This window comes from Trifolium pratense, linkage group LG2 (genome assembly GCF_020283565.1).
Source record: "Trifolium pratense cultivar HEN17-A07 linkage group LG2, ARS_RC_1.1, whole genome shotgun sequence".
Lineage (NCBI taxonomy): Eukaryota > Viridiplantae > Streptophyta > Magnoliopsida > Fabales > Fabaceae > Trifolium > Trifolium pratense.
Genome location: NC_060060.1, coordinates 74,134,153 through 74,150,564, shown reverse-complemented (window position 1 = coordinate 74,150,564; position 16,412 = coordinate 74,134,153). Strand labels below are relative to the sequence as shown.

Here is a 16,412-nt window from a genome sequence, read left to right as displayed (position 1 = left end):
GAGGCTTTATACCCCACACCCACTCACATCCACCCCCCACTCAAAGGGGACAAAATTCCAGAAGTCAACCGATTCAGTCCTTAATTGGCTACGGATAACACTATATTATATGACAAATTCCACTATACATCTGATAATTTCCGATGTACCGATACATTAGGTAATTAAATTAATAGACAAATGAATATTTTTTTCAAATTAATAGATAAATTAAATTAATTTCTGATAATTAAATTATATGTATTTCAAGAATTTATATATGCTAGTATGCTACTAGTATTTTATTTTATTTTTAAAATTTTTGAGAAAAGTATACAATACGTTATATTCACTCATTGTAAAGTGGAAAGTGAAAACTCATATTGGATCCATCCATACTAGTATTGGATATCGTGGTGTTTTCATGACCATATTAATTTAAAATACAAAGTGAAAATAAGGATTTTTTTTTTCATGAATAACTCTTTATTAATAATGTCTAGCTTTAAATTAATTATATACAAAGTTAATTACCATTATTATTCTAGTAATATATTAATTAATTATATACAATCTCAATCAGTCTTGTATTATGTACATGTTTGTTTTCATAATTAGATTAATAAATTTTATCATTAGATTAATATGTTATGACACATCTCATTTGATTCAATGATAAAATTTATTAATCAAATGCCAAATAAATTTATGCATGCATGGTACAACACCTATCTCACTTTGTGTGTAACCAAAAAAGACAGCACATATGATCTTATTGCATAAATAATGTTACCATTATTTTTTTTGTAAAATGTCTTTTTATATTGTTTATGCACTTAAAAATGATAAATTATAGTAATAGACATCTCAAATGTTTTTTTAGACCTCTCTTGATCTTTCAATACAGAAATGGATAAGCATGTAGCTATCCGAGTGTGATGATGTATTTAAACACGTTCTCTGTTTTTTCTTTGGATAAAATTTAACCACGTTAATAGTTTTTTTTTTTTTTTGGTAAGGACCACGTTAATTAATAGTTTTAAGAGAAAGAAATATTTGATAAAAATAAAATAAAAAGAGAGAAAGTTATACACACATTGCTGTTCCCCACATTTCACCATCACTGAAAAGGCTTACTAATTAATTAATGTAAATTCTTTCTATTGATTATGAATGGAGAACGAGAAAGTTTTCAACACGGACAGACGCTTGTTTTATTCAGCTATACTCTCACACTTGTTTAATGATTAATATAACAATAAAATTCTAAAACAAGTAGGATATATATATATATATAGTGTATCCGGTGAGAACTGATAATTATGTGAGAAATGAGAACTATTAATAATAATCACTAGATTTAATTGACGCATTAGATTGAAATTTTGTCATTCACTTAAAACCTCATGTGATTCTATTTGTGCAAATTAAAAAATCTTTCTATATATAATCTTTCCTAATTTATTTCAATAATATTTTCTAATTTATTAATGCAACTCACTCCAAAAGCTAATTTATTTTTGTGTAATGTTGCTTAGGAGTTGTTGTTCTGTATTTTCTTTCCTCCGCTTAGTTTTTTACTGTTACCTGTTTGATGTTTCTTTTATAGTGCCCTTTGTACATCTTGTACTACGTACATTTTTTATCCAGTAAAATTTGATTGCTTAAAAAAATAATATTTTACAAACCAAAAAGAAATGCCATTGTTGACATAGAGTTTGAAATTGAAATATAAAAAATTTGTACGTCAACTATAAAAGAATTGAAATATAAAAGAAATATCTTGCAACCCAAAAAGAAATGCCATTTTTTATCCGGGCTTTTTAGCCCGGCCCGATGAAGCCTGAAGCCCGACCAGACTGGCCCGAATTTGATCGGGCCGTCCGTTTTGACAGCTCTAGACCATAGTGCCATGTCTGAATTGATCTTTTGTTATACAGTAAGTTATAGTTTTAATATAGAACCATCAACTATTGTGGGCTGTAAACCATGTTAATAGAAAAGTGTTATATCCAGGGGCGTTTCCGAGTTTTAGGAGATCCTGCGCAAAATATAAAAGTGGTCCTTAATATAAAAAATTTATTTTTTTATAAAAAAAAATTGTCGATTTAAATTGCGTATAATATAAAAAAATCATTTTTATTCTTGTAAACATATAGATTATCAATATTAAACCAATTGCATCAAATCAAATGGGATAAGAAATACAAAATAATTATCTTTGTATATAACGTCAAAAAGGAACCTCCTAATCTGAGTTTAAATTTTATGGAAAGATTAAAATGGACTAAAACTATATTTCCGACTATAGATAACTAATCTATTGATACTCATATGATATTATATGAACATTAACAATATATAACTATTAGTTTAGGGCCTAAAAATTAATCTATTAATATACATCTGATATTTTATAGGTATAAATAATATATAAGTAATATTATAGGATCTCAAAATTTTGAACCGAGGCCCTCAAATTTTTGAGGCCCGATGCCGTCGCACACCTTGCACATGTGTGCAAGCCGCCACTGGTTATATCTAGAGAAGAAGATGTTTTTTTTCTCTAGGGCTTTCATGGATCTTTTATACCTCTAAATATTCCAATTTTGCCCTTGCTGAAAACTTCGGTTCGCAAAAATCGAAGTTTTTTCTAGTTCGAATTCAGGAAAAATTCGGTTAACAGAAACCGGTTTTTTTTTCAAGGCAAAAAAAATTCGGTTCGTAGCAACCGAAGTTTTTATTAAAGGGCCAAAAAGTAAATTTCAGGGAGAAAAAAGAACCATGAGAAGCCTAAAGAGAAAAAATCAAATGTACGAGTGTTAATTTCTATTGTATGCGAGATTTATACTTAAAAGCACAAAGTGAATTTGGTTCTTTGCCCAAGTTCACACAAATTTAGTTCTATAATTATAGGGTTTCAAAATTTAGTTTTATAATTTAGTAAAAAAATTACAGGGTTTCAAAATTTTGAAATCCTCAAAATGATTTTAATCTTAAAATTTTAAGACTCGATGTCACCGCACATGCAAGGATGTGAGCAGAAACCCTCATTTGATAAATAAATGGTCTACTAACTCTACCGCATTAGTAAGTGACAACTTTTTCATGTTATTTCTTTCTTGTTGATTTTTCTCACCTCACCGTATCTATGAAATGATATTTTTGATGCATCTTTTTCCACATATATCACGTTGATATATTCCCAGAATATTGGTCTCTCACGTCAAGAGTTTTTCTTCTACTAAATACAAACAAAAAAGAAAGAAGAAAAAAAAGATGTGTCTGCTCCACCGGCACAAAACATCTTATCATTAACTTTGGTCTTTCTTATAATATTAAACATAATAATTCAAAATTCAGCCCCTTTTTTCAATTTTTTCTTTTAACATGTTATTTCATTGTTGGGGGTCCTGCTGACAACTTTGATCAACACTAAGTGTGACTAAAAATATATGAGCAAAAAGGTCCAACTTTTGTGATTTTTTTTTTTTTGACTAAAACACTAATTTGAAAATAGTGGGAATATCCCAAATAGATCGCCTTAGGGAACAAAAAGAAATAATTTTGATTTTTCAATAATATAATCTTTGTTCAAGGGAAATTAAGCAAGCATGGTCTAATAATCCAAATTATCCTTAATTTTTGATGCACAAAAGATTACCCGTAGAACATGTGGGAATTGAAGCAGTTCCTCCTTATCCTTTCTCATTACCCACATTAATACCGACCAAACACAATATGAGGCTTAAAGCAAACTTAATTTTTTTTTTTATCTGTTCTAATAATAATATTTTTTATTAAAACAAAGGAATTAGATGATGGAATTCTCGTAAGAATCCGATCAAGCAAAAAATTAGGAATTATCAAGTTTTTTAATGGTTGACTCACAATGGGAGGCTTTTTTCCTCACCTTAAACTTCTTTTTATGATTTTAGAGACTATTTAGCTTATCACTTGTATGAGACATTTTTCTCCGACTAATTTTTTTTTGTTTTTTTAGGGTCTAAAGCCCTTACTTGAGTCGCATAGCCCTTTGACCGACCTTACCTTCACACATATACAGTGTGTGGTCTTTTTGACGTCACAAATGCATCACATTTCAACATAAATTAAGAGACTATTCTTTTTTTTTAGGTACAATTAAGAGACTTTTTTTTCTTCTTCTTTTGCATAATTAAGAGACTGTTCTAAATCCACAATTTGAGTATAAAAGTAAGCATGAAAACAACTAGCACCTAAAAGGGTCAAAGAAATAACCAATTTCTCTTATTTATGTTTGAAACAATTTGGTTTCCATTAATCCACATGATTTCTGGAAATATGACTTTCACGATTCACGTTCGTAGAATGCAGCTAATGGGGTCTTTAGTATTTGATTCAAAGTCTAAATTTGAATCTAAAGAGAAGTTTAAATTTAACAAATGAGATACTAAATACGTTTTACGGCTTCTGTTCCTTTGTATCCTTTTTATTTTATTTTTATTTAATATATTTCATTAGAGTACTTTTTAGATAGCCTTTTTGAAGTATCAACATACTCCCTCCGTCCCAAAATATAAGGGAAAATTGGTCAACTAAAGTTGATGTATCTAGTCCAAATTTTTAACCAAATACATCAACTTTCTTTGACCAATTTTCCCTTATATTTTGGGACAGAGTAGTAGTTTTTATACCCTTTTTTACTTTTAAAATATATGTATATTTATCGCTTCTGTAGAAAAAAACTTGAAATTGAATCTTTTACGGCAGCTATACTTATAGTATGAAGTTGTAGGAACCATTAAATTCATATAGAAAAACTTTTTTTTTTTTTTGAAAACTTAACTGTTCGTACTGCTGCAACATCATGCTTAAATTCCGCTTCAAAAAAGTGTATAACTTCAAGCTTAAATTTAATTCAATTAATCATGTAGAGTTAGGAATTTGATACTTTCAATTTCTAACTATTTTGGTTAGTAACTTATAACAGAGACTCTCATGAAGTCAATCACCAACAATCTTTTAAAATAAAGAGTTTAACCAAATCTTATACAACACATACAAATGTTTATATTTGTCTGAGAATACAGTGTTGAATTGTTTGGGTTGAAATAAGACTGCACTTATATTTGATTCAGAACCAACTAATGAATTCAAAGATAATAAAGTTAGACGAGTTCAGGTTCCCTCCATTTGATGAATTCTCCATTTAGCCCATTAATTGCATAGATGAGTGCCATGTGTAAAAAAGACACTTAAGGGGGTGTTTGTTTCAAGGTTAGGAATAATATTCCTGGGAATATATGGGTTGGAATAAATATACCCATGTTTGTTACAAGGTTGACATGAAATTATTCCTGAATATGAAGTTTCCTTGGAATAAAATAACTTCCAATAACTTCTCTTATTCCCATGATTTTATTCCCAAGGAAATGGGTGGGAAAGAAAAGTTCCCATGAAAATAGGAATACATTTTAAATAACTTCCAATAACTTCTCTTTTACCCATTTTTATCAGTAATTCCTAGGAATGTAATTAATATGAACCAAACATGTTTTTTTTAAAATACCTGGGAATAAAGTTCCCATTATTATTTCCTGGGAATATGATTCCTGGAAGTAAAATTAACAACCTTGAAACAAACGCCCCCTAATAGTTCAGATCAGTTCCAAAAATATTAATATTTTTTTAATAAAAAAAAATACTGTAAAGGAATTTTTCTTCTATGGAAATTTTCATTGTACAGGGGTCAATTTAGCTTTCTGCTATTTTCTCGGGGGCTGGTTATCTTAGCTTCGTGGTTGAAGAACAACACCAAGAAGATCAACAACATCAAGAACAAGAACAATAACAACAAGAATCCAAAAATGTTTGTAAAACCATGGATTGAAGATCGCCAGGGCGTTTCTGAGTTTTAGGAGACTCTGTGCAAAATTTAAAAGTGATCCCTTAATAAAAAAAATATTTTTTTTTAAAAAAATTATCGATTTAAATTTTATATAATATAAAAAAAATCATTTTTATTCTTGTAATCATATAAATTATCAATATTAAACCAATTGCATTAAATTAAATAGAACAAGAAATACAAAATAATTATCTTTGTATATAACGTCAAAAAGGAACATCTTAATCTAAGATTAAATTTTATGCAAAGATTAAAATGGACTAGAACTATATTTCCGAGTATAGATAACTAATCTATTGATACTCATATGATATTTTATGAACATTAATAATATATAACTATTATTTTAGGACCTAAAATTTAACCTATTAATTTACATCTGATATTTTATAGGTATAAATAATATATATGTAATATTATAGGACATCAAAATTTTGAGTTGAGGCACTCAAAATTTTGAGGCCCGATGCGGTCGCACTTGCCGCACATGTGTGCAGGCCGGCTCTGAAGATCGCGGAACTGTAAAACCAAAATTGAAAAACCCATTATCCAAATCTCCTTCAAATTTTATCAACAAAATTGTTTGTAAAATCCAAAAATGAAAAATCACATAAATGAGAATATGGTTCTTCTTCTTTCTCAATCTAAATCTTCTTCTTTCTCTTCCATGTTCAGATTTTAGATCACAAATAGAGATTTCAGTGACCTTTGAGATTTTTTGTTCTTCCTCCTCAATCGAAATTTCACTGAACCCTTATTACTCATGGTAGTGTTCCACTAGATGTTTTTTGGTTAATGTTGTGCAACTGCAAAGACGGTATTAAGAGAGAGGAAGAAGAAGAGTAGTGCTTATTGCTTAAGAAGAAGAAAAGACAGTATTTCTTTTTTTTTTTATTTATTAAAAAAGATATTAATGGTTTGGGAACCGATCACAACCATTGAATATTTTTTTTACACATGGCACTCTTCTATGTAATCAATCGGCTAAATGGAGAGTTTATCAAATGGAGAGAACCTGAACTCAAGTTAGACCTAGTTGTTCTCGTTAACATAAATAAACTGTAGCTGAAGGTGCAAACATTCACCCCTCAAATCACAATGACTTAAGCATGACTTAAAACTTCAAAGTTACTATAGGTTGATGAAGAAAATAAAAAAAGGAATACGAATTAAAAGGAAAGGCGATAACGATGAAGTTGTCACAACAAAATCAGATTTGTGAAGCCTTAGGAGTGTCAGTTCACCTCCAGCAATGTCATATTGTCATTAGCTTAAAACTCAAAGAGATAAAACTGCCTTTGAAAACTGCTGTTAAAATAGGGATACAATAAGCAATAAAGCATACTCGCGAATTGCCACCAATGGAACATATTATTGCCTTCTGTTCCGGTTTAGAAAATTTAAAGCTTTCAAACAAAAGGATTTTATTGTTATAGTCACAACAATAAGTCAACCTGATTAAAGAACACTTTAATTCCTCCTATAGTCCTACTCTGGCATTTTACAGACACTTAAAAATATTGAAGAAACAATTGTTCTACCAACCCTTTATGCTTCACTGAAAACAGCGAACAGCATGCTCTTGCTCAGAACATGATAATGTTACCAACTAACAAGAGCATTAAGCAGTAAACCAATCCAATTGTGGAAATAAAATTGGCACCACTAGTATCAGGAAGAAAGCTTCCATCAGAAGTGGTTGTGGTCAGTACAACAACGATCCAATTATCTTCTGAACCAATCCCAATTCCAGTAAACTTCGTGTCATTGAGATTTTGGGAGTAGAGAGATTTCGTGAAATTAGTGAGGACAATGCCCGGAACAAGGCCAGGAACACAAGCAGGCATTATCGATCCATCCCTTGTGTTGGAAATATTTAAGTGGCATTTAGTTAAAAGTTCTGGATAGTTGGCAAACTGAGGCTCAGTACCTGGTACTGTGTTAGCACCTGTGGTATTTGTACAAGGTTGATTCTTGAACTGGTCAGCTATTTGTTCCGCCAAACAATTAGCATTCTCATTCTTTGTTAGAGTTGTCAAGTTTAATGATGCGCGGTATTCATTGACTCCCTGAAAAAGAACATCTTCCTCATCTGCAGGGGAATGTTAAGGTAAGTACTAAGTACAGTTTCAAAATGTAGGCTTCAATGCACACAATTATTAATTAGTGTGTTTGGATTTCAGCTTGAAAGAGGCCCAATTTACACTTGATTGAATCAACCAAGGGTAATGGATTCCCTCAAGCACGAGTTTAAGTACTTTATCAAACTAAAATCCAAATACACTACGATTCTGTATAGATAAACAATTTAATTAAGCACTTACAACGTAATACTCAATTACCAATTAAGCTAATTCTATAACTAAAGATAAAATAAAGTCAAATTGTTTTCATATAAGGCTAAGCTATAAGCCGTTTTCATAAGCTATCCTGAAAAGCTTCAAGCTGAAAACTGCTTGTGGGCACATCATAAGTTGTTTACATAATATCTCTCCCAAACAGTCTCATTAGTGTTTATATCGGTAGATAAGCTCAAATAAGTCAATCAAAACAGATCCTATAACCCTATATGATAGTATCTATTTGCAAGAAAGGTTTCAATGGAACACAAATGGTCTCTAACTTAATTCTTGATTACAATACATCAAAACAACTAGGCTAACTACATTAGTTAATAATCACATGAATCCAAACAGATCAATTTAACATTGTGATCTGTAACAACATTTCACTGGGATAAATATAATTTAATCAAAATTAAAATGAATATAGCTCTTAAAAAAAGCAGATCTTTGAAAATCTATACTATTTAATACTATAAAGCGCATTCCGAATCAGATCTAGTTCTTGTACATTGACTATTATTAAGAAACGAAAATGTAGTAGAAGAAAGTGAAAGCTATTGAGAGAAAGAGAGTAGTAGTTACCATTGTCGCATTTAACTGAGTGATTGAATAAGAGAATTGAAGAAATGAAGAAAACAAGAGAGAAGCGGAAAAACGCCATTATTTTGAAGTTTGAAGTTTGAAGAAGAAGAGACTTGAATTTTGCTTTCAAAGTGAAAAAGGAGAAAGTGAAAGCTATAAGCTGTACACAGCAGAGAAAAACCACCAAACAAGTTTAAGAAAGAAAACACGTCGGCAACGACAGCGTTTTGGCCGTCTTTGATTTTTTTTTTTATTTTGTTAAACCAAGAGTATCTTAATCTTTGGCACGATTGCAAAGACCAGTATACTAAAATGGTTTAAAATAATTATAATCATATTTTATTTATTATATCATTGTATATATTTTAGAAGAAATAAATTTAATTCATTAAATCTTACAAAAATAAATACATGATCCATTCAATTTTATAAAAAAGCTAGTTAGATTGAATTCGTCCATTATTATCTATTATCTATTTTTTTTTTTAAAAAAGTTAGATAGATTTTATAAATGATATTTTTTTTAGTACCATTTCAATAAAAACAAATTTTAAAATGGATTAAGAAAATCAATTTTTTATTATAAACCGGTTTTCAACCGGTTCTAAACTGAACCGAATTGAATCAGTTTTATAAAATTAACCGATTTTAGATGAAAGTGGTTTGGTTCAGTTTTGGACCATGAACACCCCTACCAAATGTCTCGTGAAATTCCCGAGTACATCCATTGACAAACCCATCAGTAATAGAATATGATAAAAGAAATTACCGTAACTAAGGGTGTTCATGTGTGCGGGTAGAATTCGGCTCAATCCAACCCATTATTTACTGAACCAGTTTATTTGTGGGTAGAATTCGACTCAATCCACCATACCCACAAGCAATCAATTCGGATATTGGATTTGAGTTTCTGAATCAGTCTACCCGTGTACCCAATCCGGTCATGAAAATGATGTATTTTTTGGGAATTTGCTACTCTTATTTAGTTTATTAAGTGTTATGATTAAGGATAAATTTTTATTTAAAGTTAAATGAGTGTGTTTTATTCAATGTAATGTTAGAAATGTGTTAAATTGTGTTAAATTCATAAATTGTATTATAGGTTTTTTTATAAGTTTTTAAAAATGTATGTATCATTTTAATAAAAAAAAGATTTTTAATTTTATGAACAACCTGCGAAGCCAACCCAACCCAATCATTAATAATCGGGGTGGTTCGGTTTGAATTTGATAGCGAAAGTGCGGATTTGATGATGAATCCAACCCAATGAATATTGAACGGGTTATGTAACAGATTAGGCCAAATCCGACCCAACCCAACCACGTACACCCATAACCGTAATATATAAGTACCTCTTGGATGTCCCTCCTGACCAATGTAGTAAGGATTGAGACACTTGGTAGGATTAATATTTCATAATTATCATTCCAAAAGTTCATAACAACCAAGTACTAAGTTCATAAAATAAATTCCGTACATTTTTTTTTCTTAAAATAACTAAAGACCTATGCATGATGCATCACTAAAAAAAAAGTTTATGCATCATTTATCATCACAAAAGATGAGTTGTGATAGATAAATTGCAAGTATACAATTATCGTCAAGTAGTAATTAAGATGTCGTGTCTACGAGGATTGTTGTTTAACTTTGAACCAAAACAATTAAATCAATGCATAAAAGAAAATAAAAGAATAATTGGGGAGATTTGTTCATAAGAATTTGTTGAAAACGAATATTGGACTTTTATCGAACGGTTGGCGGGCGATTGGATCTTTTCGGTTCATCTCATAGTAATTTGTTTGGTGAATCATATTATATACTCATGAATTACTCAACTAGTTTCAAGATTGATTCAATAAAATGATTATTCCCAATCTCTTGGATAATAATCCTCTCACTTAATCACAACTCCCCAATCTCTTGGGTGAATTTGTGTTTAAGTGAGGTTTTCACAAGCATTGATTCCTAAATCACAATCAATAAACCTAAATCTCTAAAGTGATTATCAATTGTTCAATCATTCTTAGGTCTATAGCTAATTTCCATTTTCATGACAAATCAACTATTGAGTTCATCACACAATTGAGCTCCAATCTTCAATTTTGATCCAAAAATGCGTAACCCCTTTTCAATGGGTGTTTTCCTCTTTAAATAGTGCAAAAATGGGTCAACAGGGTCAGCATTGCGCCTAGGCGCAGCAAACAACAAGAAAATGTGAAAAAATGATGCAGAATTGCGCCAGGCGCAGCCCTCCTGCGCCTGGGCGCGACCCTTTCAGCAACAGTTTTTGACAGCTTTTTAGGCCTCCAGCAACACTTTTGACAGCTTTTTAGGCCTTCAGCAACACTTTCGACAGCTTTTTAGACTTTCCGCAACACTTTTTGACAGTTTTTCCTTATTTCTTTCACATAAACCAACTCTTCAAAACCATGAATTTCACTTATTCTAAGCTTAAAATCTCATCAAAAGGTCCTCTAAACTCCCTTGAATATGTCATTTTTAGTGTGTAATAACGGAGTTATCAAGTTGAACGAAAAATTATAGTTCAAAATCAATGAAATATAGGGTTTAGATAGAGAGAGGTGAACGAAAATGAGAGAGGACAAATATTTATCATAGTCGGCGACGGTTCACGTCGACGGCAATGACACGAAACAAGATCGGAGTTTGTTTGCCCTGTCTGAAGATCATAAGATCCTACGCTTCGGTGTGAGAACCCGATTACCCCCAACTCCATGAGCCTTATTGAAAGAGACGGGACTATAATTTAAGGGACTCATATTATTTTGGAAAAAAACTTTACTTATTTAACATATTAAATAATATATGTAAGTCATGAATTTATCTTAATTATTTGGTTTAATGATACAAAAGAGATTATAATGGGTATTCCAACCTAAATACAATATTTTTTTTCTTTTTTTTGGTACAGACCTGAATACAATTTCATTTCCTAATTAACAAACAGAGTATTATGATAACTCAGTTTGATACATAAACTAATAATAATACACTTTCATTTTCCATCATGCGGGTACTCTACGATTGAAGACTATAGGTGCATCTTTATCTCCACGTCCACTACAATTCACAACAACCTTACTTTTGTCCTTTGGTAAAGAAGGGATCAATTTATCTAATATTGCAAATGCATGTGTGGCCTCCAGAGATGGATATATGCCCTCCAATTTGCATAATCTTTCGTATGCTGCAAATTAATAGTACAAGAAATTGTTTATATATGTGTGTATGGTTGGGTTATAAATATATCCATTCATATTTTTCAAAACAAAATGAAAATAAAAATAAAAATAGTATGCATACCATCAAGAGCTTCATCATCGGTTGCAACACAAATCTCTACACGACCACTTTCTTTTAGGAAGCTCAACTCTGGACCAACTCCTGGATACTCCATCCTGCAAATAATTTTAAAAAAAAGTATTATTACATTTCAATCCATGTTTGGTTATTCATGTTTAATACTAAACTAATGATAATAAACACATTTTGATCGCATGATAAAAAATTTAACTAGGTTCAGAGAATGCAGTTCATTTAAATTTCCTACATTTTCTGCATTTGCACTATCAACTAGGGTGTTTTTATCTTTTTCTCACTTAAATTTGTCTCTAATTAACTTTTATTCAAATATATCTTGAGTTTTACAAGGTTGAATGCATAGATTGTTTGGTGGATATTTCTTTATTGAGTTTGTTAACATGTGTGAGACATTTTGTTAGCTTTCTCCTAACTTCAAGACATTTTGGTGTGATTTGGATTTTCTTACTGTTACAGGAGGATCTTGTAACAGATCAGGATAATCCGATTTCAAATGTGTGGTCAAGATCTTTTACGGTGATTTTGCAACCACGTTATTCTAAACCGTTCAATCTAAAATGGATGATTAAAATGTAAAACTGTGTGAAACCTGTGAATTATTGCAGGAATTTCCGGTGAATTTTGGTGTGACTTACCCTGCAGCAATTGAGTGTGGTTGAATAATTTGTCCATCATCATCTTGCAATAAATAAGAGATAGCACCATGATAAACACCCACTTCTCCTTTAGCCAAAGTAGAAGAATGTCTTCCACTTTCTAACCCCAAACCAGCTGCTTCAACTCCAACTAATCTAACATCAGTGTCATATATAAACTCATGGAACATACCCAAAGCATTTGATCCTGTTCCAACACATGCAACAACAACATCTGGTTTTCCATCCCATTTTTCCAATGCTTGTTTTCTTGTTTCTTTTCCAATCACTGATTGAAACTCACGTACCATGGTGGGACATGGGTGTGGTCCCACAGCTGAACCTGTTAAATGGTAACTGTTTTCTAAGTCTCCTATCCAACAACGAAACGCATCTGATGATGCATCTTTGAAACTTCCATTAACAGCTTCAACCTATTTGATGAATACATGAATGAATTATTAATCTAATTATAAAGTGATTATTTTGTGTATATCTTCTCCATTAATATCACTAGCTAATTCTAAAAATATTTCTTCATCTTATTTTATTTTTTGAAGACACGATATTAATTAGAGTCTCAACCTTTTGGAACCAACTATGGGACTACTCTCTATTTTGGCTTATTAAGGAGGATTTTACTTATTAGTTATACGTACTAATCATAACTCTATCAGAATTTGAATTCAGAACTTTTCATGTCTTCCTCCTTATAGTAGGTCAAATTGTTTTTCTTCTTCTGTCGTTATTTTTGGTCCTGTCAACTCATGTATATCATTTAAAATTTTGATTTTTTTTTTTTGCGATCATGTTAAAAATTTAATATTTTTTCTTACATTATTGAATTTTTTTGTTACAAAAATTTAATATTTTTAATAAGGGATAAATTAAATATGAATTTTTAAGCTATTTGCGCTAAAAAATTCATAAATAATTCATCTTATGTTAAAAAAAATTAATTTTTATAAGAGTTAGATTAAAATTAAGAACTAAAAATTGTGATTGAAAATATTTAGAAGACTAAAAGTTGCTGAAACTTTTCATAGGGATTCAAAAGGAAATTCGAGACTAAAAACTTATTTAACCCTTTATTTATTTTGAAAAATGTAAATGGTGTAATTATTTGATTTTTTCAACTAGGAAAAACATAAAATGTTAAGTTTGATTACCTTTGCGCCTAACAACTTCATCAATCGCACATTAGATGATTGTCTGTCCATGTCTTTGCTAGCCATGAAGACCGTGCACTCTAAACCAAGTTTTGCACATGCTGAAGCTGTGGCAAGCCCGTGTTGTCCGGAACCGGTAGCCGTAACAACACTTTTTAGACCGATGCGCTTGGCAATCATAGCTTGTGCAAGCGCGTTGTTCATCTTGTGAGAGCCAGTGTGATTTAGATCCTCTCTTTTTAAGTATATATCAGGCCCTATGCCACCATTTTTGTTTTTGTAATACTCGGACAACCGTTGAGCATGATATAGAGGTGTCTCTCTACCAACATAGTCTCTTAACGCTGTTGCTAGCTCTGCCTATTAGCACAAGATGAACTTTAAATTATCAAAATGACACTTAAATAGGAAAAAAAAAACTTCTAAAACGACACTTAAAAAAGAACGAAGAAAGTAGTTAATTACCTGAAAAACTTGATCACGTAGGACGTTTTTGAACTCAGCTTCAAGCTGGTTCATGCAAATAACAAGTGTCTCAGGTACAAACTTGCCTCCAAATCTACCAAATTTTCCAGCAGAATTGGTACTCTCTGTTTCTACAATAATTTCCTTGGTCTTCTCTATCAAGGGTAGTATGGGCAAAGGTGAAGTTGTGGTTAATTGAGGAACCTTAAACTTAAACTTATCCCTAGTAACCACATCAGAGACACGCTCTTTGGGTACTTTTTTATTTATCAATTGGCTACTAACAATTGTACCTTGCAATTTGCACGTGGCCATAAAAAATAGTGATAAAAAAAATATTCAAAAAAATGAATGGTTTAAATTTTCTTAAAATTCTTATCGTACGTTATGTTTTGTGCTTCTATTTGTTTGTGATTCTGAATCTGTATCCATACCTTCTATTTATACCTTCTTAAAATGATAGTGTGTGGCTGTGATTCTGCGTCGGTACCAATTAATTTGAAGTTTCGTTTCAAAAGTTAAAAATGGACTCCTTAATTTAAAAACACAAAAAATTTAAAAAGAATAACTTTTTTTGTGTAAAAAAAAACATTTTATTAATAATAAAAAAAATAATTTTTATGTAAATTGTAAATAACATAAAAAAAATAATCTGCTTCAAAAAGAAAATCATAAAAATTAATCACTCTTATGACTAACCTAAAAAAATATTCGTATCTAATCAATAATTAACAACAAAATATATACCTTTTAGTATGTTATGTTTATTTTTTATTTTTTAATTCTTATAGTATGTTATGTTATTTTATGTTTTTTTTACTCAATATGTTTTTTTTTTTAGAAAATGTGATTTTGTGGTATTTGTTTATGTGATTTTGAATGGACTTGGATGCCATCAATTTTCCCTCTCATGTTGGTCATGTGATTGTAATCTTAATTATTGATTCACTATTTTTCTTTCTCTTCTTAGATATTTTTTTGCTTTTTATAATTTACCAATCATTGAATAAAGAAAATAAGAGATAATATTAGAGAAAATATTGAAGAGGATCCAAATCCGATTTATGTGGTCATACATTCCTTAAGCTGGGTAAAGGTGTATAAGTAATAATTGGTTAATTGAGGAACCTTAACCTTAAACTTATCCCTAGTAACCACAGCAGAGCGGAGGCACGCTCTTTGGGTTGGCTGCTAACAATTATACCTTGCATGGGGTCATCATATTTATTAAATATTTAAATGACAAAAATAATGATTTTAATGAATGAGTAAAATGTCAAATATCCCTTCTGAAATCTCAAAATTCGTTAAATATCCCTTTGAAATTTGGAAATAGTCAAATATCCTCATAAAATTGTAAAACGTCAATCAAATTGTCTCATGCTCCGTTTAATCCGTATATTTTGAGCCTTCAAAAACACTTTTTTTTCTAACACCAAAAATTTTATTAACAAACCTCATACATGGCATAAGATATACCAAGAGAGGAAGCAAGAATACAAAAGAAGAAAGCTACAACAAGCATATGTCGGGATCCCACGCCCATTCATAAAAAAGGTAAGGGGAAATATGCATCCGATCCGCACTCTTTAGGTTTATACCTAAACTTTAGGTTTATACCTAAGGTCTATTCCTCCAACCGACCCAAGGTCTTGACGGGTGAAACATTAGGTTTATACCTAAACTTTGTTGCCTAAAAAAAGAGGTCGAAACCTAGTTTTTAGTTAATGTTATATCATTCATGTTAAGATATTTTTGAAAAAAATCTCATGCCAGGTGTAATTGGAGTGACTTGCTTAGGCCTTTTAATCATATGTCAAACGTTTAGATTCTGATATTGAAATATAATTTCATATGTCGAGATAGAAATTGTCTTCTTTTTAGATAGAAAAAATAAAAATAGTTATTGGAAATTCATAAATATAAGTTGAGAGAAGCTGAGTTGAGCTAAGATTTATGAACATATAGAAGTTTTTCTTTAAATAATACTCTATATTACCGGACT

General features: G+C 30.7%; 2 protein-coding genes across 2 annotated transcripts; both read right to left on the bottom strand.

The window, feature by feature from the left end:
• Window positions 1-7,221: 7,221 nt before the first annotated feature.
• On the bottom strand, window positions 7,222-9,012 carry LOC123908303 (uncharacterized GPI-anchored protein At3g06035-like). The gene is made up of 2 exons (XM_045958908.1): window positions 8,797-9,012; window positions 7,222-7,961 (listed from the first exon to the last, which is right to left on the bottom strand). Exons 1-2 carry the CDS (start codon window positions 8,873-8,875, stop codon window positions 7,456-7,458), a joined length of 585 nt encoding a protein of 194 aa, XP_045814864.1. The 5' UTR covers window positions 8,876-9,012; the 3' UTR covers window positions 7,222-7,455.
• Window positions 9,013-11,540: 2,528 nt separating this feature from the next.
• Window positions 11,541-14,920, bottom strand: LOC123909895 (tryptophan synthase beta chain 1-like). Its single transcript, XM_045960824.1, has 5 exons — window positions 14,408-14,920; window positions 13,943-14,302; window positions 12,774-13,207; window positions 12,121-12,215; window positions 11,541-12,004 (listed from the first exon to the last, which is right to left on the bottom strand). The coding sequence occupies exons 1-5, from the start codon at window positions 14,720-14,722 to the stop codon at window positions 11,823-11,825; spliced, it is 1,386 nt and encodes a 461-aa protein (XP_045816780.1). The 5' UTR covers window positions 14,723-14,920; the 3' UTR covers window positions 11,541-11,822.
• Window positions 14,921-16,412: the final 1,492 nt, after the last annotated feature.